The 22,185-nt window shown below is 37.1% G+C and overlaps 2 protein-coding genes across 39 annotated transcripts in view; one reads left to right on the top strand and one right to left on the bottom strand.

The window, feature by feature from the left end:
• PICALM (phosphatidylinositol binding clathrin assembly protein) overlaps positions 1-22,185 on the top strand; it is a 111,404-nt gene that overhangs the window by 86,422 nt on the left and 2,797 nt on the right. For 5 of the 37 annotated variants that reach the window (XM_019037042.4, XM_063710759.1, XM_055355634.2 and 2 more), the window contains 7 exons: positions 721-852; positions 949-979; positions 1,493-1,592; positions 4,631-4,654; positions 6,042-6,101; positions 7,903-8,007; positions 21,891-21,993. In XM_019037042.4, the coding sequence (XP_018892587.1) occupies positions 721-852; positions 949-979; positions 1,493-1,592; positions 4,631-4,654; positions 6,042-6,101; positions 7,903-8,007; positions 21,891-21,983 (545 nt within the window). In that variant the 3' untranslated portion in view covers positions 21,984-21,993. The remainder of the gene's footprint in view (positions 1-720; positions 853-948; positions 980-1,492; positions 1,593-4,630; positions 4,655-6,041; positions 6,102-7,902; positions 8,008-21,890; positions 21,994-22,185) is intronic. The other 32 variants (XM_019037058.4, XM_019037046.4, XM_063710762.1 and 29 more) reach the window with 10 other exon arrangements.
• CCDC83 (coiled-coil domain containing 83) overlaps positions 8,614-22,185 on the bottom strand; it is a 124,756-nt gene continuing 111,184 nt past the window's right edge. Inside the window, exon 11 of one of the 2 annotated variants that reach the window (XM_063710778.1) lies at positions 8,614-8,813. In XM_063710778.1, coding sequence (XP_063566848.1) covers positions 8,772-8,813 — 42 coding nt within the window. In that variant the 3' untranslated portion in view covers positions 8,614-8,771. The remainder of the gene's footprint in view (positions 8,814-22,185) is intronic. The other variant, XM_063710774.1, reaches the window with a different exon arrangement.

The following is a 22,185-nucleotide window of genomic DNA, read 5'->3' as shown; positions in this document are numbered from 1 at the left end:
AGGTTTTAGTTTGTCTTGCCTGGGAAAGTGGAAAGAGAGACCAATCATTGTTGTGAACTATCATCTTTGGTGACTTTCTTTTTCAAACTGTAATATTCCTAGATCATACTATTGAGTCCCATAGAGGGTTGGTTTGATTGGATTTTCTTTTATTTTCTATAATTTGGTGAGGAAAACTTAAAGAATTTTATTTTCATTTTTAAGAATTGTTCTCGTTTACTAGATGGGCTTATACAATTACAGTATTTAGCAGTTTCTTAGATACAGTTCACTCTTACATTCTCTGCTTTTAAAAAAAAGGTCTATAAAATCTTATTTCTTAACGTAAAAGGAACTTTTTTCAAAGTTCCAGAGAGCTATTTTTTAACCTATATTGCTTTAGATATAAGTGAGTCTTCAGAAAATTTTGCTGGGCTAGCAGGAGAATTACATTTGTTTTTTTTCCCTTTTATAATACTTCTCTCTTATCCCCTTTAATCCTAATGTAATTTTGTCATGAGATAAGAGATGATTTCTGTCAAAGCAAATACAGCCTTCTCAGTCAATTCAGTATGAAGTGGTGACTTTCTTCATTTTCCATTTAAAGACATTTACTAATGTCTATTTTTTGGATAACTTTTCCAGTGAATAAACAAGGAGAAAAGGCAAAGACCTCTTTTAGAAAACCATAGCATCATAAAATTCCTTACAAATTCTATTTCGTCTGTTTGTAACTTTAAGGCTTTGATGAACTAGGTGGACTTCTCAAACCAACAGTGGCCTCTCAGAACCAGAACCTTCCTGTGGCCAAACTCCCGCCTAACAAGTTAGTATCTGATGACTTGGATTCATCTTTAGCCAACCTTGTGGGCAGTAAGTAGTCTTTGGATACGTTAATCTTCTTTTATGTTGTTTTATTAAACTGCGTCTCGTGTTATAAAATGCTTTTTTGTTTTTCTCCTTTCCTAGATCTTGGCATCGGAAATGGAACCACTAAGAAGTGAGTGTTTAATATACACATTGTTTTCTCCGTGTGTTATTTAGTGTTTTCTCCATGTGTTATTTGGAAGGTTGATTTGGCTTTCCTCTCAAAAATATGTATAGAGATGTCAAGTCTGCATCTTTTTTTTTTTTTGACACGGAGTCTCGCTCTGTTGCTCAGGCTGGAGTGCAGTGGCGCAGTCTCGGCCCACTGCAAGCTCCGCCTCCCGGATTCACGCCATTCTTCTGCCTCAGCCTCTCAAATAGCTGGACTACAGGCACCCACCACCATGCCTGGCTATTTTTTTTGTATTTTTAGTAGAGACGGGGTTTCGCCGTGTTAGCCAGGTTGGTCTCAATCTCCTGACTTCAAGTGATTTGCCCACCTTGGCCTCCCAAAATGCTGGGATTACAGGCGTGAGCCACCACGCCCGGCCTCAAGTCTCTATCTTACTCTGTTCAATATAAGTATATAGCTAAGGAAACTTTATAATTAGAGACATTTAATATTCTCACTTATGTTTATTTAAAGTGATGTAAATTGGAGTCAACCAGGTGAAAAGAAGTTAACTGGAGGATCTAACTGGCAACCAAAGGTTGCACCAACAACCGCTTGGAATGCTGCAACAATGGTGAGTTGAAAAAGCTCCTGATAGACTCACACTTGAATAATTTAGTTAAATATGTAACATGAAAATGTTTTTAAAGTGATAGACATAAACAGAAGGATTGTTACTGAGTTTAGAAGTATAAGCAATTGTATTTCTTTCAAAGGAAGCTGGTTGCCTATATTTACCAGATACATTTTAGTGGCTAACAAGTATTTAAGGGTTACTTTGTGCCAGACATATTCCAGTAAATAATAATGTTTTATTTTTTATAATCCTCCTATTAATGTGTTTGTCACTATTATTATCCCTATTTTACAGATGAGGAAGTGGAGGCTCAGAGTTGTTAAGCAATGTGCTCAGGATTATAGAGATCTTAAATAATTAGTTGATTTTTTATAACCTAGGCAGCCTAACTATAGAACATATGTCCTTAATCACTACTCTATATTACTGACCTCAAATTTTTTATTTATTTTTCTAAAATACAAAATCTTGTGATTTCATTATTGGTAAAGAAACTATACTTGCTTGGGTTTTGTCATATAATTTATATATATGACAGTGTGTTTGACAGTTATATATATGTCATATAACTTAACACAGTTGATACTCATTATTTGTGGCAGTTAAGTACTTAAGTCACCCCAAACACTGAATTAGTGAACGCTGAACCCTTGCTGGGGGAAATATATGCATATATGTATATGTCACATAGACGATCCTTTTAGAAAACCTCATTCTAGTATATTCTATTTATTTTATGAAAGAGGAAATAAAGTTCAGAAGTGTTAAGTGACTTGCTTAAGGCTGTCGCACTAACTGGTGCCAGAGTTGGAATTTTAGCCCTGTCCAGCTGGCCCCAGAGTCACAGTTTCTTGCAGTATGATGGACTCCCCATCCTCCTTCTCTATCCTCTGGTCTGGTATGAGAGCTGAACCAAGGCAGAGTGTCCTTTGTTCCATCTCAGCTGGAGGTGAACTGTATTGGATGAGTCAAATTTTTGCCACTCTGCAAATGAGCATGAATGGCCTTGAAAGCACCAGGAGTGTTGATTTTTGGTGTCACAAAGTTTATCATGTAGGTGAATTTGCAAATATGGAATCCATGAATAATGAGGATTAACTGTATTTTCTAATTAAATAATTAGCATCTAGTAATGAAGAGGTTTTAGTATGTTTTAATTACTGTAAGGTATGGTAGACCCAGAATAGCTCTGTGGCTATTCTCCTGTCCTTGGCCAGTTTCTATCTTACCAACCAACAAATTTTCATCAGTCAAAGAAAACTCCTTCTTGTGGAAAAGTTTGAAGCATTCTTTCTCTAGACAGTAGGCTAGTAGCTGTGTTTTGATTACACGGGCTACACGTTACTGACAGCTGTCCTGTTACTGTTAGAGGCTGCTGTTGTCCTTATAGCCACTTCCAGAGCACTGCCCTGTTTTCCGTGGGTTAATGATATGTTAAAATTAGTAGTACTGAGCTAAAAATAGTATATTTGTTAAAATTTGTGCATTTTATTATATAGCTTAAGACTTCATAAATGGAAAGTAATATTGAGATTTAGCTACCTTTTTAAGGCAGTGTTTTTTTGTTGTTGTTGTTTTTGTTTTCTTTCAGACAGTGTTCATTGCCATCACTAATTTTATTATTTTGTTTTTTTTTTTTTTTTTTGAGATGGAGTCTTGCTCTTTTGCCCAGGCTACATTGCAGTGGTGTGACCTCAGCTCACTGCAACCTCTGCCTCCCAGGTTCAAGTGATTCTCCTGCCTTAGCCTCCCGAGTAGCTGGGATTACAGGTGCCCACCACCACGTCCAGCTAATTTTTAAATTTTTAGTAGAGACTGGGTTTTATTATGTTGGCCAGGCTGGTCTTGAACTGCTGACCTCAAGTGATCCACCCGCCTTGGCCTCCCAGAGTGCTGGAATTACAGGCCTGAGCTACCACGCCCAGCCTATCATCACTGATTTTAAAACTTTGCATTTAAGTAGTTTAGATTTTTATACACACAAATATGCAATCTTAAACATGTAAATGTTGCTGTCTTGAGGGAATTGGAGCATGTATCACCCCACTTCTAAAGATTTTTTTTTTCCCTAAGTGCAAAGCAGTTGAAAAGCAGATTTAAGTTGAAATCCATCTCCTTGACTCTGAATCCAGTCTTCTTCCCACTATAACACACCTCACCGACTAGGGTATGGTAGGAGTTTAGAGTAGTGGATTTTATGGACTCGTGTGAATTATGACATTGATGATGTATGAGGAATGATATAAATACCAGTGCTGCTATTAAAATATAATGAATATTTTCTTATATTAAGTTAGTATTAATCTATATGAAGTATTAGGAATTCATAGATAGCACTTAAGACTGACTACTAAAATGTAGTAGGTATTTAGTCATGTAGAATTTGTATTTAAGTTGATAAGGTAACAGTCTTTATCTTGCTGTGTTATATATGGTAATGTGTATCATCTAAGGATTTTGCTAAAATATTTGTATGTATTTTATGGAGTTTTCTTTTTAATGGCTAATGTTTGGGGCTGATAATGTGATTCACTACTTAAGATAAGCTGCTGCTTTTGACATTTCTTTACATTTCTAACCTTTTTATTAATCCTTAAACACTGTCAAGGTTTTTCAGTGTTTTTTAAATTTAACACAAATTCATTGGAATTTTATTAAAATATATATTATACTACAAATTCTTTTAATCAGTGCTTGTTTTTTTCCTGTGGTAGACATCTGATGCAACCCTGTTTATACGATGCCCAGAATTTTGCACTATTGACGCTGTTGATAGAATTGATGTTTTAATGGTACTTGTAATCAAACTATTTTTTATATAAAGAGATGAGGCCAAAGACTACAATTCCCTTGTCAACCTTGATAGTGTTTTAGTTTAGATGTTCTTTCATTAGATACTGGAAATACAAGGGATTTTAGGTAGTTAGTGAATGTACATGTGAACTAAAATGCTCTCTGTGTATTTTCTGTTGTGTAAGTACTTGTTCTAATCCAGTGTTATTGCATTATGTAATTGTTCTCCCTGGGAAAAACAGAATGGCATGCATTTTCCACAATACGTAAGTGACCAAAAACGAGCCTTTTTGCAATAAATTGGCATGCTATTAACCACTGCTATAGCAGAATCTCATAACCTTTCAGCTATTACTTGTTTTCACATTCAGATTTTCAATGTGCCAGAAATTCTTCCTAGCATCTACTGATTTCATGGATGTGTTGCAGAATTGATTCTGATGGTGGCATGGGAAATACCGATTTTTTTTCTTGCTTAATATTCCGCCATTTGCTGCCAGATGGCTGGGTGTCTGTGTGTGTATCTGTGCTGCCACTATGCACTTGATGACTTCTGAATGAAGGGAAATGTTGATTGTGGTAATGTTTACAATAACAACTGCATGAAATCTTACAGGCTTCTGCTCTTCTTGGCAGTTTGTCTACTGCTCTTGCAGATCTTGGTTTTAAGTAGGGAGAGACCAATAAGTCCTACACGCTCACCCAAATACTAAACTTATAACTATTCACTTTAGTGTTATTTTTTTAAAGTTATATTTCATTTAATTTCTCCATGCATATGTTCAAATTGCCATATAATTTCAGTTATTTTATGTTTTAGCAGTGTTATTGGTCTTTCACCTTTATTCAATTTCAGTTTTCATTATGAGAAACACACACAGGAAATGTTGTTAAGACAGCAACTATGTCTAAAATGATTCTGTTCTCAAATTGTATGTTTACAGATAATCAAAGTAGTAGGAAGAGGGGAACTTAAACATCGTAGCGGTAGATGGTTCTTTTAAACATGAAAGCATAAACTGACCTAATTGATTGTTCCTCTTAAATAATTTTTGGAATAAATTAGAAAGCTAACGTACATACTCTATATAAGAACTGTGGCTCATAGAAATAGTCATACTCAATAGTAGTTTGAAACCTTTGGAGTTTTTTGAAAAGAGTGAGTAAGATCCTTAGAAACTAACTTTTTGGAAGATCAGGTTATTGATTGATTTGAGATCTTTACATTTTTTTCTTTGAATGCTAAAGCAATCAGGTACCTAAGTAAGAAAACATTCAACAATACTTTTTCTGGGTAGACATTTTTTAATGATAGTGATAGGCTTTAAATTTTAGAACTATTTAGAACTATTTAAGATACTTTTTTAAATCTAAAGATTTTTAAAGCTGTAAAAAGCATGATGAAATCTTAGATCACTGCTGTATCTAAGTTTAAGTGGTATAGTTTTCCTTCTAATAAGTCTGCTTTTCTGCTAATTTCAAAACACTTTTTTTCACTGACCATCAATCGACAGTTCTTAATGATCACAAGTGTCACTTACTCACAGCTGTCTTAGCAATTCTTTTTAGTGGAACTACAGCTACTAATTCCTTGAACTCAGTTGACACACATGAGTTATACTTTCTTGTTCATTTTTCCTTTCACTATGTTAGGCACCCCCTGTAATGGCCTATCCTGCTACTACACCAACAGGCATGATAGGATATGGAATTGTAAGTATTTTCCTAGGTACAGCTTTTGGAAAAAATATTGATTCATATATAACATGTTTTTATTACAATTTAACCTAAAAAAGAATTTAGTGCTCCTCATACTCCTAGCCCTAGTGCCTAATGCAGTAGGACCATAGCATTGGTTTCATAAGTATGTCTAGAATAATCATTATACAAGAGATCTTATGCATTAATGTTCATAGTATTACTTGGTTTATTTTTCTCCTCGTAACTTTGCTGGGCCTTTTATATTTCAAACATTAATGTTAATTCTAAGCCTTTGTTGCTGTGACCATATATTAAATACCAGTGAGGTCTTATAACCTGATATTGTAGGGCATGGGAGGGATTAACACTTGAATTGTATAGAGATAAATTTAGTCTGATAAAGGCTAGAGAAATTTTCCTGTGACAATGATTATTACAGTACAAAAACAGTCTTTTAACCTTTCAAAATGCCACAATGTGCATTTTAGATTGCCCTTACTTTCCCAACTCTCAGTATATAGAGACTTACTTAGAAAAGAAATGGTGCTAGTAGCTTCAACCCACTGGTATGTATTTGAGGAACTGTTCCTGGTAGAAGGCAGTACCATGTCCCTTGGTATTGCTACTGTGCCTATGTTACTTCTTTATGTATATGATATGGAAGTAACTCCTTTTATACATGTGGAGAAGTTTCACAGCTTTTTTTCATAGTCATTGCATTAAAATGTCTGCTGAGGCTGGATGTGGTGGCTTACGCCTGTAATCCCAGCACTTTGGGAGGCCAAGGTGGGTGGATCACCTGAGGTTGGGAGTTCAAGACCAGCCTGACCAATATGGTGAAACTCTGTCTCTACTAAAAATACAAAAATTAGCTGGGTATGGTGGCGCACACCTGTAATTCCAGCTACTTGGGAGGCTGAGGCAGGAGAATCGCTTGAACCCAGGAGGCAGAGGTCACAGTGAGTTGAGATCATGCCACTGCACTCCAGTCTGGGCAACGGAGCAAGACTCCATCTCAAAAAAAAAAAAAGTGCTGAGAAACTCAGGCCATAAACTTAAAATGAAGCTCTAAATGCAAATAGTAGTCTGCTTGAAACAATAAATAGAACTTCTTGAAAGGAAAGATTTTAGAGCATTGCATTTTAACCAAAACAGTAGTCTGTATGTGCATTATTTTTACAGTAGGTATTGTCACTTACTAGGTTAATTTTATACCCTGTAGTGGTAATTTTTAAAGAAACATGTTTGGTTGAGATTGTATTTTCAGTTACTCAAGAAAGAGTTAACCTCTGGTGTGTAGTTTAAGCTCTTTCTTGATTCTTATATGAAATAAAATGGAAGAACTAGAGCAGGCTTATTCAGAGAATCAACTGTCTTCACTTGTGATCACTTGCATAATAGCAAAAGTACTTGATTTGTTATACAAATTTACTTTGAAATATCTTAGCAGCGAAGACAGAGTCTTAAGTTTTCTTGATGTCTAAACCTGATAAATTTGGAAGCTCTTAGTCTAAATCATTTTATCTGTTGTACTACAATAAAGTTTACATTTTGCAACTCATTGAATAGAAAAAGTTAGGCTTTGTTACTACATTTTAAAAATGAGCATGTTAAAGACTTTACATACCAAAAGAAAAAAAAATACTCTTGAAAGTTTGTAGCTGTTAGTCTTACTTATATTCAGAGGAAGTTACCCTTTGAGTCAAGCAAAGGTACTAGGACCTGTCATCCCTGTTGTCATTGTTATTTACTTAGTCACAATAAGGAAGATAGGAGTCAATATCTTTTAACTTGATATTTTTCTCTTTTTTAGCCTCCACAAATGGGAAGTGTCCCTGTAATGACGCAACCAACCTTAATATACAGCCAGCCTGTCATGAGACCTCCAAACCCCTTTGGCCCTGTATCAGGAGCACAGGTATTACACACTACATGTAACTGTGGTAATGTGCTTGATTTGGAAGGAATATGATACTATAAAACCCTTTTGTACAACTTGAGAAACAAGTTACTAGCACTTTCTACCTTCATTATGGATATTGCTTGCTTCATATCTTTCTTAGATAAGAGCTTTAGGAATATTGATTATTTGGAGGGAAAGGATAAGTAGATAGCAAATACTAAAGACAGAAAATTCTTGGTAACTTATAGTTGGTGGATCCAAAGGATGATTTTTCTGAGATTAAGGAGCCTACTTGCTCTTCATGATTCTGGTGTAGTATCCTTTGTGAACCTCAAAACCATTAACTCAGAGCTTTAGTTCCTTGGCTAATGGCTAGAATGATGCTACAGCAGGGCATGTTGGCCTTGAGATGCTTGTGAAACTCTTGGCAACTCTCCAAAAAGTTTTGAATGTTATTTTTTCGTTAGATAACTTTCTGCCACTGAGGATTGTTTTCAAAAACCAAAAAAAGGAGTCAAAAAGCTTGAAATGTCATGCTAAACTAGATTGTTTAATCCAGAGACTTTCCTCTTGACGTGTTTCTAAGGCTTTTCTCTCCCAGTTCCTGAAAATACACCATAAATATACATTGTTTTTTATCCCATTATTGTTGCATTAGAAGAATTTTTTTTTTTTTAATGTTTTACCCGTTACGGTTAGAAGATATAGGAAATTCCTTTGTTATTCACTTCTCTGGTGGCATACTCTGGGATGAGGCTCTTGTGAAGTGATAGGATGGTTTATCCTTCTGTGTCTGTGGCTCTGCTCGTACTGTTTGACATCTAGAAGTAGTTAATTATATGCAATTGTTAGAACACCCCTCCTTTTCTTAAATGGTTGCTAATGCTAACTGATTGGTTATGTGTTTAATGCTTGAAAACATTTGAATGAGCATTTGGTTAGTGGACTTGTTATTCCCCTTCCACTTGAATGCATATATATTACATTTGCCAAAGCATACAGTCTTACATTGCCAATATTAGTTTATTTGATCCAAGTTGAATCTAGTCTCTGTGCATGGTAGTCCCCTCTTCTCTTTGGGGGATATGTTCCAAGACCCACAGTGGATGCCTGAAAATGGGATAGTACTGAACCATATATATGCTATACATACATACCTCTGATAAAGGTTAATTTATAAATTAAGTACAGTAAGATTAATAATAATGAATAATAGAACAGTAACAGTGTACTATAATAAAAGTTTTGTTAATGTGTGCTCTTGCTCACGGACATGCTTGCTCTCTCCCTCTCTGTCTTTCTCTTGAACTATCTTAATATCCTCTACTTAACCTATCTTCAGACCACGGTTCACTTTGGGTAACTGAAACCACAGAAAGTGAAATAGTGGACTGTATTTCATAGACTAGTGAAGCCTAGGCAATCCTTTCATTTTTCAGCCGTTTTGAATAATGCGTCTCTTAATAAATTGATATCTCTGTTTGGCTGAGAGTGGGTAGTGAATTTAGTTCTGATTAAGGGGTAAAATTCATGTTGGTTGCAATTAATACATTTACCAACATGCCTCTTTTTTTACCCCACCCTTTGTCCATGTTAAAATGACTTCCTCCTTGTTCTTTAATCAGTTAAGTATTTACCATGAAAATTGAAAATAACTTGGAGTGAGGGTAATTGACACAGTCATTACTTTTATAAGTCAGTTACTTTTTATGCATTTGTTTTTATAAAATAGACTATGAGTGTTTACAGTATTTATAGTAACTGTTATTGAACTTTTACCAGCAGTAATCTCATTACTGGTTTAACTTGATAATCTTTTAAGAAGTATATGGATGATTTCCCTATCTGTTGTAGATGTTTTCTTGATATATAGTTAATGTCTTTTTCATGTCCTTTTGTTTTTTATTTTGTTATTTGTACATTTAACTTCAGATATGTATCATTTACTTTAAAAATTATTATTATTATTATTATTATTTGGTACAAGAGACTAAGTGATAGAAACCTAAATGTATTTAAGTAATTTTTTTTAAAGCTATAGTCCATGCTAAAAACTTATTAGGGACCTTCGACTACAGAAGTGTTTTTCCTGATATGTAGTTAAACCCTTCACCCACTCTGCATCTTGATTTGCAGGCTGTTGTCAGAATATATTGCTACCTTAAGCTTGGATACTACCAGACAATTTCCAATTACTTTCACATACATTGTGTTAGCCGATTCTTTAAGGTAGATGGGTCTGCTCTCACCGTCACATTTCATAGGTAAAGAAGACAGACTTGGAAGGGTTCTTCAACTAATTAAATGGTGAAATCAACTTATCCCCAGGTGTCTCTGATTCCTAGTCCAGTGCTCATTTATACCACAGTCTCTCTGCTAGTGGGACTGAGCCCTTACTGGCCAATACGGTAGCACCATCTTCTTTCGTCAGCAGTGAACAGTCTCCACACTCCTTAGGTTTTTCTGCTAAATTGCAAACCACATTTACACATTCAGGATGTAACTACTATAGTTGTAAAGAATATTCTCTACAGTTTTGGGTAATAACCTTCAACCTTGAAACATTGTGTATGAGTTTTGCTTTTTAAAAACCTAAACTTTTTTTTTTAATGTTGGCAAAAATCTACCTTTAAAAAATTTCTTGTTGGCCAGGCACGGTGGCTCACGCCTGTAATCCCAGCACTTTGGGAAGCCAAGGTGAGTAGATCACCCGAGGTCAGGAGTTCAAGACCAGCCTGGCCAACATGGTGAAACCCTGTCTCTACTAAAAATAGAAAAAATTGCTGGGCTTGGTGGTGCATGTCTGGAATCCCAGCTACTTGGGAGGCTGAGGCAGGGGAATTGCTTGAACCAAGGAGGCAGAGGTTGCAGTGAGCCTGGATTGGGCCATTGCACTCCAGGCTGGGCGACAAGAGCTAAACTCCATCTCAGAACAAAACAAAAAAAAATTGCTTGTCACCCAGCATCTGCTCTGTTTTTGTTTTGTTTTGTTTTTTTTTTTTTTTTTTTTTTGAGACAGGGTCTTGCTCTGTCACCCAGACTCGAGTACAGTGGTGCGATCTCGGCTCACTGCAACCTCCACCTCCCATGTTCAAGCCATCCTCCCGCCTTGGCCTCCTGAGTAGCTGAGATTACTGGTGTATGCCACCATGCCTGGCTAATTTTTGTATTTTTTTTAGAGATGGAGTTTGCCATGTTGCCCAGGCTGTTCTTGAACTCCTGAGCTCTAGCAGTTCACCTGCCTCGGCCTCCCAAAGTGCTGGGATTACAGGTATGAGCCACCATACCCACCCAGCATCTGCTCTTAACCCAGATTTTATGTCCTGTTGCCTTCTAAAACCCACATAACCGTTTCACAGAAACACCAGAAAAGTGCCATAATTTCCTTGTGCATGAAAAAAAACAGGGACAGAAATACCTTTTCTTAATTACTTTATATCAGAAGAGAAGTGAATGAGAACATTAGGGTAATAAGTTTCTAGTTGAAAGATAAAATTTGAAATGAGTACTTAAGTATTACTGAAAAAGCAAATGAAGGAAGCAAATTGATAACTAGGAAAATAAAATCAGGCAGCAATGAAATGGCTTGAAGAAGCTTTGGTCTCTCTACATAGTCATTTGAATCATTTGAAAGTCAGAATCTTAAATTTGTTAATGTTACTTTTAATTATTTTGTAATTCCTTTGTTCTGCATGTATCTAATCACAAAGTCCCACTAATTATTCCTCTGCTATAATTAGACCCACCCTTCTCCTTGAATTCTACAGCTTTCACCCAGTCTTGGAACCTCTTTATTCACACTTGTTTTGCAATAGTCACTCATGTTCTCTGCCTCCCCGATTTAATCCATTTTGTAAATATTGGAACAATCTTTTGTAGGCAGTATTTGTAATACCTGTCTCCATACTCAAACATTTAGGGAGGTGAATCTTTTTTGTGTGTGGGTAATGGAGTCTCACTCTGTCCCCCAGGCTGGAGGGCAGTGGTACAATTTCAGCTCACTGCAGCTGCTGCCTCCTGTGTTAAACCTCCTGCCTCAGCCTCCCAAGCAGTTGGGATTACAGGCACACGCCACCACACCCAACTAATTTTTAGTAGAGACAGGGTTTCACCATGTTGGCCAGGCTGGTCTCAAACTCCTGGCCTCAAGTGATCCGCCCTCCTGGGCCTCCCAAAGTGTTGGGATTACAGGTGTGAGCCACTGTGCCCAGCCTAAGGAGGTGAATCTAAATATAACTGAACATTTAAAGCCTTTTCTCAGCTTTCCTTCCATCTTAAAACAACCTCATGAAGCCTCCCTATTTATAAGAGTAATAATGAGTTAACGGAATATTCAAGTTCTTCGATTCCATGCTTTTACAATTCTCAGTAAGTATCCAGTGTTCTGCTGTTATTTGTCTTTTCCATAAGTCCTTCACCTGCCATAAAGTGGGTCTATTCTTTGTCCAGTCTTCAGTCATCTGGTGTCCCTTTCACATCCTTATGAGATCTGGAATTCTTTTCCTTATTCTGCATTATTTTTTTCTTACAGACCTTGTGACTACCTGGTGTCCATCCAGTCTAGCAAGGGCTTTCTTTACTAGATTATAAGCTTCATGAAGGCAAGTTTCTCTGGCATGTTTAATTCTCTGTCCCTAGTTCCTAGAGCAGTGCCTGACATGTAATAGTTTTTGGACATTATTTGTTAAGTAAATGAATCACCTTGTAAACTTACCTTTTTCATCATATAACTTACTCTGCCCCTCCTTAATCTCTCATTTCACTTACTTGTAACCATTATAATAACTTGCAGTGGTGTTCAAAATTGGTTTGATTTGTTGGCTAATAGTTATGGTGAGCTAAAACATTAGACGGCTCACCTGAGGAATGAAGACAGCTTTATTTTATGTTTATGATTGAACATTTTTAATAATTAAAAATTAAACTGTTGGCCGAACACAGTGGCTCATGTCTGTAATACCAGCACTTTGGGAGGCTGAGGTAGGAGGATCACTTAAGTGCAGGAGTTCCAGACCAACCTGGGCAACATAGTGAGACTGTCTGTTTTTTAAAAAGAAAGAAGTAAACTGTTTATCTTTGAATTACATAAGGTTTTTCTCATGCTTTAATGTTTAATGATTCTCAGCCAGTCTCTTGGATTAATTTTGTCCGTAGAATGCTAGCCGAAACCAAAAGAATTTTTCTCAATGAATTACCTTTTAATTGTTCTTTCATTGTTTTGTTCCCTTTTTTTCAATTGGATTAAAAAATTATTAAGGGCAGAGATCATCCATCTCTTTGTGTGGGGTAAAGTAAATGGTAGTTTAAATGAAAAATGAAATTCCATCAAAATGGAATCTTTTAATCAAATCTCATTTCTACAGCTGTTCCCAAAATTCTTCCTTGCTCTTTGAAGTGTTTGTTTTGAGAGCTGTTACTTACCTAAGGCATAACTTGTAGCTCTTGGTCTCTTGCCTGATTACTATTATATCAAGTTAACATTTTTGAGAGAGCTCTAGCCCTCTCAGATACCTTTATCTTGTTGCCATTTAGTGAGACATTCCAGTGTGTTGTATGTCTTACATTTTATCTAGGTTACTCTAAGCACTGCATTAGTGCTTGTTTATGAGGAAGCAGCTAACACCTTCCAGATGGCTGTTAGCTCAGACTTGATTCAGTTCTTCAGGAAATTGTCATTATGGCTTTAATTCAGTAGACTGCGCTGTAGCTTTGAACTTATGAATTCCTATACACATACTCTTTTCTCCGTGTGTGTGTGTGTGGTCATTTTTCTGTATTTTTTAGATATTTTCATGGAATTGTTTAACAACAGATATTATGTTTTTCTGTTTCATGCCTAACATTGTAGCTGTTGTTAGTATGTTGTTCTACATTAGTGCATCTTCCTAGATGTTTAACTTCATGATAAATTCTAGGTCCTTGTGGTTTTCCTTTTGTTTCTCTTCCATGCTTCCTCACAGTCTTACTATTTGGTTGCTTGGTACACATTGCTAGTGTATCTGGAAAGGGGACTCCTGCTTTCTCTTACTGGTGCTTTACATAAATTGAAATGTCCATTGCTAAGCCAGTAGTTCATAAACTCATTCTTTAGTTGCAATATACAGCTATTATGTTATTAAGCATGAAGACAGTTATAGTTTCAATTTTCTTTTGAAAGTCATTGTGATATGAAATAACACTTTTTAAATGAATGTTTATATGGCAGTTTATGTATTTTTGAAGCTCTTTGGGGGTGACAAGGGTTGTTGTCGTCTTATTTCGTTATATGAAAAATTCCCACTGATCACATATCAATCTGCCTATTTTCCCAAAAGCAATATGAAAAATACAGAGTATTACCTTTGGGCATTTAATTTTAAAATTAACTGTTGGTTTCTTTTTTGTTATTTTTGTTTGTTTGTTTTGTTTTGTTTTGTTTTTTTTGAGACAGGGTCTCACTCTGTCCCCCAGGCTGGAGTGCAATGGCACGATCATGGCTCACTGTAGCCTCAGCCTCCAGGGTAGCTAAGACTGCAGGCACACACCACAATGCCTGGCTAATTTTTAATTTTTTGTAGAGCAAGCATACATCAGACTGGTCTTGAACTCCTGATCTCAAGCAGTCCTCCCACCTTGGCTTCCAAAAGTGCTTGGATTATAGGCATGAGCCACTGCTCCTGGCCAAGTTTTGTTGGTTTCTTGACTGGTATTAGGCCTTTTTTAAAAGGAGGACTGCCAGTTTTGTTTATGGAGGATATGGTTAAAGATGCAAAATGGCTGCTGTTTTTTGTTGTTGTTTGCAGTGGCTAATTTTAAATAAGTCTGACATCAGTTAAGTGTCTGAAAGGAAATGATGGCTTGTTGTGAGTGCTTTTTATCCTTCTAAATGGGAACACTGTTGCCTTTAGATATTCAAATAATTTAAGTCTTAGAAAAAGCCTTTTAAAGTACTTTCTTGTATTTAAGAACTAGTGGCTGCTTTTAGGTTTCGTTTTTTGGTTTTGTTGTTGTTGTTGTTTTACTCTCTTGGTGTGTTAATTGTGAGTATTGGCAGTACCTCCTCTGTCAGCTGATCTCTCCAGCTGGATTTCTGTGAAGAAGGCTTTTTGCCTTGTAAGCAATGTTTTGTGCTCATTCATCCTTGCCTACTGCAGAATACCATGAGGGACGTTTCCTTGGGGATTGGGATGTAGTACCGTAGGTGAAAACTAGCTCCCAGTACACACACCTGAATCATTCGAAATAGAAATGTTAGAAGTCTGATCTGCTGACCATTATTGCTAACAAGACAACTTACAGAATAAGACCTTGCTTATTACTAGGTTTTTGCTGAGGACATTCTCGAAAAGGTAGAAATCTAATTTCTTGTCTTAATAAATAAAACCAGAAAGTATTCTTAAAGTCTGGGGTGCCTGTGAAGTTCTGCAGAATCTTCATGACGAACATCAGTGACCATGTATAATACTGTGTATACAGAAAGAATGGGAATGTATTGTCTCACATTTACTAGAAAAGTTCCTTTAAAAAATTATTTCTCTACTCCAACTTTAACTTTTTCTTGTAAATTCAATATAGCCATAAATTCTAGCTGAACTGAAATTAATTGGGGTAGCAGAGTTTGAAGAGGAAAAAAACACCAGCCTTGGAACCAGCAGATCTGCATTAGAGTTTATATTATAGTTTCCTAGGACTGCTGTAACAAAGTACCACAAACTTGATTAAGCATATTAAAAGTTTTTAAGCTCTTAAAAACAGAAATTAAAACAGAAATTTGTTTTCTATCACTTCTGGAGAAATCAGGGTATCGGCAGAGCCATGCTCCCTCTGAATTTTCTAGAGGAGGGTCCTTCCTTGGCTTTTCCAGCTTTTGGTAGCCCCATTCGTTCCATAGTTTGCATCTGTAGCCATTTAGTCTCTACCTGTCAACATGGCATTCTCTCTATGGGTCTCTACCTCCACGTGCCTCTCCTTATAAGGACACTGGTCATCAAATTAGGGTCACTCCAATGACGTCATCTTAACTTGATTACATCTACAAAGACCCTGTTTCCAAGTAGGGTCAAATTTATGGGCACCAGGGGTTAGGACTTCACCACATCTTTTGGGGGGTCACAATTCAGCAGTCTTGACTTGACTCCTCAGCTAACCATGTGTTGAGAGCAAATTCTCTATGTAACTTTGAGCCTTAGTTTCCTTACCTGTAAAATGGTGGTATTACTTTGTGTACTTTATCATTTTGCTGTAAGGATCAAATGAAAATATTTGAAACTGACTAAGAAAATACTTAAAGGTTGCCCTGTTTTTGGAAATTGTTCCCATTCCCTGAATTGTCCTTATTCTCTAATTCTAAGAGGAGAATTGGGCACAGTGGCTCACACCTGTGATATCAACACTTTTGGAGGCTAAAGTGGAAGGATCACTTGAGCCCAGGAATTGGAGGCTACAGTTAACAATGATCACACCACTGTATTCCAGCCTGGGCAACAGAGCTAGACCCTGTCTTTGGGGGGAAAAAACAGTTTGAGAGAGGTTCAGATACAACATACATTCAAAGTGGAATGCTCCCAGGTCACTGTGTGGCATCCCCTAAAACAAAATGCGTAATGCGGGCCGGGTGCAGTGGCTCACACCTGTAATCCCAGCACTTTGGGAGGCTGGGGGAGGGGTGCAGATCACGAGGTCAAGAGTTCGAAACCAGGCTGACCAACATGGTGAAACCTTGTCTCTACGAAAAATACAAAAATTAGCCAGGCGTGGTGGCAGGCACCTGTAGTCCCAGCAACTCAGGAGGCTGAGGCAGGAGAATTGCTGAAACCCGGGAGGCGAAGGTTGCAGTGAGCTGAGATCGCACCACTGTACTCCAGCCTGGGCGACAGAGAGTCTGTCTCAAAAAAAAAAAAAAACAACAAAAACAAAATGGGTAATGCATTCAAGGTGACAGGGTTAATGTTGGCATAACTTTGTTATGTTGTTGATGGGCAGAAACCCAAGGTGGGGTTTTGTTGAGCATAAACACAAGAAGCAATTATTTGTGGCACTAGACTTAACCCAAAGGACAGACCCCTACATGTATATAGTAGAGAAATCCTGTCTTTTAGCACTATCTCACAGGGGAAGCTGAGGAATCACATTATCTTTAATATAAATAAATGAAATGCAGCAGTGTATAATTTATATCCTTAAGCAACTGGATTCAACGTACCACTAATGGCCTGGTCATGTTTTAAACATTACCCCAAAACAGCCTAACTGTTCTGTGACTCAGTGTCTCTGTGGAATCCTATTTAGTAGCACCATGGTCTCTAAATGTTTTGATTACACATCAGTATTAGGAAAACATGTTTGAAGCATTGTCTAAGTCTGTTTGTGCTGATGTAACAGAATACCATAGACTGGGTAGTTTATAGAGAAATTATTGGCTTACAGTTGTGGAGGCTGGAAAGTCTAGTATCAGCGTACTGGGATTTGGCAAGGGCCTTCTTGGTGCATGATAATATGGTGGAAGGTATCACACGGCAGGCAGAAAGGCAGAGAGAGAACAAAAGGGGACGAACCCACTCCCTTGATGAGAACCTAAATACCTCTTAAAAGTCCTAACTCCCAATGCTGTTTACAATGGCGACCAAATTTAAACAAGAGTTTTGTAGGGAACAAACAATCAAAACCATAGCAAGTATGTACCATGACTGTATGTGTATTTATAAAATACATTCATGTATTTCTACAGCAATATATGAGGTACATTTAAGCATGTAAAAATAGGAATTTTTAAAAATAGGACAGTTGTAATAATTTCTTTGTACATTCCACTTTGGAGACTGTTTTTATATGGAGCTTGTTTTATCACCAAAAGGCATTTTAATTTTGCACATTTTAGAATTCTTACAATGTGTAATTGACTGCTAGTTGCTGAACAAAGGACAGATAAAGTGTTTCCTGCACCTGAGCAGCCTAAAGGTGAGTGTAATACAGATGCACAAGTGACTGGTTGATAATGGAATGAGACCCCTTATAAGAAAGACATACAGAGCACGGCAGAGGAGCAAGAACAACACAGAGGCAATGGCATTTGAGCTAGGCCTCTTTTAACTGTAGATGAACATTTGATGGTAGGTAGTAGGGAAGATGGAACTAAGAATATTTGAGCTACTTAATATATGCCAGGCAGCATGCTGAGTGCTTGTGTTCATTTAATTCTCAAGACAGCCATAAGCGGCAATACAGGTATTGGGCCTATTATTCTAAATCCCGTTTTATAAGAGAGTTAGGGTTAGATTCAGTTCCATCTTTCTACGAAACCTGGCACTGTCATTCCAGGCAAAGGGAGTACAATCCATTTTTCTCTTAAGAGGTTGATTTTGCCAATGAGACAGATGAATCTCTACAGCATTGTTAAGTTTCTACCCAGGCTTTTGGGTGACTGAAAAATTCAAATGTAAAGATGTGGCCAAAATTGCTTCTCTAAGGATTTTAAGTACAGCCAAATGATATGTCACAAGTTTTTTCCTAAATATCCAACCATTTAGTCTTTCATAAGCTTTTAATTCCACTAGCCTCACTTTCTGAGATTGTTGGTGTTTTCTTGTTCTAACCTGAAATTTTCTTTGTTTGATGTTAACAGGAGTATAATGAAGGAGTAACCATTTTTATTTTATGAGAGTCTATCAATAGACTTTTTTTAACCTTCTTTAAGCTAGGTGTGTTTGTCCTTTATTAAAGTCAGTTTGACCCAGCCTGTACAACATTGCAAGACCTTAACTTAAAAAAAAAAAAAAAAAAAGCCAGGTGTGGTGGTGCATGCCTGTAATCCCAGCTACTTGGGAGGCTGAGATGGGAGGATCACTTGAGCCCAGGAGATTGAGGCTGCAGTGACCCATGACTGCGCCACTACACTACAGCCTGGGTGACAGAACAAGACACTGTTGATAGATAGATTATATGAAACACGCTCTATAACCAAAAAAATCATTGCTCTGGATATAATGCAAAGATTTTGGTAACATTTTACCATATTTTTTCTTATTGATTGATTAGAGTAGTGGAGGAGGGGAGAAGGAATTTAAGAGATACTATCATCAACCACTTGCAGATTTTAGTATTTTTATTTATATGCTGCTCTTCTCAGTATTTCATTTTTCTATACATGAGAAAAGACTATGTCTATTGGACCATTACAATTGACCACTTTGTTGAAGACATCTTCAGTTGTGACATAGGTCATTTTGATTTGAACGAACTGATAGCTATACCAATTTTTTTTGGCTCTGTGGGAATTTTGGGATAGAGAATGTTATTTGAAGTAAATAGGTAAAGGCTCTTTTTGTTTTTGTTTTGTTTTAATTTTATTAGTGATAGATACCTGGTGACGTAGTAGTAGGGCTTGACTGGAAAGATCAATTATGATTTGTCTTGGTGTCCAGAACAACAAATTACATATGCTCTCGTGTAAAATTTGATGATTTTGTGCTTTATGTGAATAGCTTTATGTGAAAGCAACAGCTTTTGGTTGCTGGTTTGTGTTTTTAATTTTTTATCCTCTAGTACTTTAACCTTGCCTTTTTATGTTCTTTAGCAACCCTACATCATGTTCTTTAATTTACTCACAGAAATAAGTAGAGTCAAGTCAGCTCTTATAGTTTTAAAATTCTCCTACTTCTCACCTACCAAGAACCCATTGCCTCTTCATACTATTTTGTTCTTGATTTTCCTGAGCAGTAATTGGGCTACTGAAGCACATTTCCTTTCCTTCTCTTATTTACTCTCTGGGGTGACTACTTTCTCACCAGTGCATGGTGTGTCTGTGCTTTGGAATAGATGCCAGGAAGGGGTAGGATGGTCAGGGGCTGCTGGATGTCCCACTCCTTGGAGCTGTGTAGTCAGCCTAGCTAGCCCTGGCTATGATTTCATCCGCTTGATATGGATACTGATGATAAGAAACTTATTCCAGGGATGTTGTCTTGTTTTCTTATTGGTGGTCTCTGTCATGTTTTAGTTTGGCTACATTTTTATAGATATGAGACGTGTATGTGTTTTACCAATTTAAGAGACTACTAGAAGTTCTAATAAAAAACCAGCTCTTTTTCTCAAGGAAAAGTAATCCTTTTCAACATTGTTTATAAGCCTCTAGGACTTGTCTAGCAGTATGCTCACATATTGAAAATAGATTTATCTCTTCCGTATTCTTCAGGGGCATTTTACTGTGGGTCTGTCAGGTCTTCAGACTGCTACCCTCGTGAAAACATGTGATTTAAGAAGGTATTTCGGTGTGGGGCTATCATAGGAAACTTCTGATTTTAGATGCAGTCTATCTGCAATAAGTAGGATTTGCTGTTGCTGTTGTTTTAACTTTAGGTGAAAAAGAAAATCTGCTTCAGAGAGAAACCAAGTTCATCTTGGAGATGAGTGTGGATGTTGGACTCCCTCCAGCTCAGTAACTGAGGATCACTTTACTTGAAATCGTTCTGCTTTTGATTGGCCGTCCGTGGTTGCGCTGAAGAGGGAGGAGGGGGAGTCTTTCCAATAGTTACACCTTAATTTGTCTCTGCATGGTTGATATTTGAAACCTCAAGCCCAGGCATGCTGCTCTGTCCTCCCATCTGTAGCTGCCTGCGTGATTCCATCATCCTTCCATTTGTCTCTTCCCATTGTCTTTGAACATTTGTTTTTGGGAACAAGATATGCATTAGGAAATTACTCAGCCATGAGTATAACTGATGCCTATAAATTGATCTTAGCGTCCAGAACAAGTTGCATATACTAGTGATGTAATATTTGCCGAAGCTCATTGGCTGTTCATTCTCTGTAGTGCTTTTCCGAAAATAAATAAATAAATAAATAAATAGGTAGAAATAAATGAAATCACTTGGCACCAGCAAAGAAATCCTCTATAGGATTTGAATGTTGAAGTATGAATTGAAACTATTTCCAGTTAGTCAACTTTTATTACTCACTTGGACATCCCTAAAAGAATAGCTCATTTTGTAATAGTCCTGTGCTTATATGCTTTGCAATCTTATACAGAGGGAGAAAAAGAATTAAAAGCTTGTTCCAAAGTAAAAAGGTTCATGTCGGGTTTGAAACGCGCATGTCAGCTTAATGAAGGATACATGTATGAAAATTAATATCTTGGTTCTTCAGGAATAGTCTGTGTTTGGGAGAATAAAGATATATACTGAATTCAGTTGTTTACTTGCCTTACAGTATATTCAAATTAAACAATAGGACAGATTCTAAGAGTCAAGTAAATTTGTCCAAACAGGAAGCAGAATCAAAGATCTTAAGTATTCCCCATATTCAGGGCAGTATGTGGACAGTTACAGTAGGTGACCTCTAAGGTCCCTTTCACCTCCCACAGTATGTGTGTCAGCTGCAGTTCGTCAAGATAAATGAGCAGGAGACAACTTCGTGTAAAAAGTGTGTGAACCTAGGACAGGACTTTTCGACCCTTATGAAGAAAGAAAGGAAAGAATATTGCAGCTAGATGTGTTGGGTCCAGACTGAGGTCAGAGTTGCACAGCTTTGGACAGATAGCCTGGACACAGGAAACCATGTTCTCTCAATTTTAAACAAAAATGCAGTTATGTATTCCCTCCCCTATCCCCCCACCACCCCCCATACACACATTAAAATTCTTAACCATGGGTCAGCTTATATCGACCTTTTGGGTAAAAGACATTATTCCTTTGAAACTTCAGAAGCACGAGTTTGTTTTCTGAAAAACACATGCCATTGCATACCTTTTAACTTGACATATGACTGAAACTTTTGTCTTAACAATCCATTTTCTACAAAGACTGCCCTTATATTTATTAAAGATGACAAAACCAAAACCACTTCTTCTTTCATACATTTTCTGCTTTCATGTTCTGTCATTCTGAGATCTTTTTTTCTTTCCCTCTCTCTGTCTTCTTTTCCCCCAGCTGTCGGCAGCATCCAGCCCCTCCAGTCACAGTCCTCACAGAGCTTCAGGAAAGGACCCCTTTGCAGAGCTCTCTTTGGAGGATTTCTTATAAATCACTTTAGGTATTGCTACTTGTTGTGGGAGATGGGGACTTAAATACTTAAAAACAATTACCAAACATTAAACACAATTCACGCTTCTCTTTCATTTCTTTAAAGGACTCTAGGCTCCCTCTCCTCCTCCTCCTCTTCCTCTGTTCTTTAGGTGCAGAATGAAAAGATAGGACATAAGGAAAAACAACTTTTGGAAAATAT

This window comes from Gorilla gorilla, chromosome 9 (genome assembly GCF_029281585.2).
Source record: "Gorilla gorilla gorilla isolate KB3781 chromosome 9, NHGRI_mGorGor1-v2.1_pri, whole genome shotgun sequence".
Lineage (NCBI taxonomy): Eukaryota > Metazoa > Chordata > Mammalia > Primates > Hominidae > Gorilla > Gorilla gorilla.
This window is presented reverse-complemented; position numbering and strand designations above follow the sequence as displayed.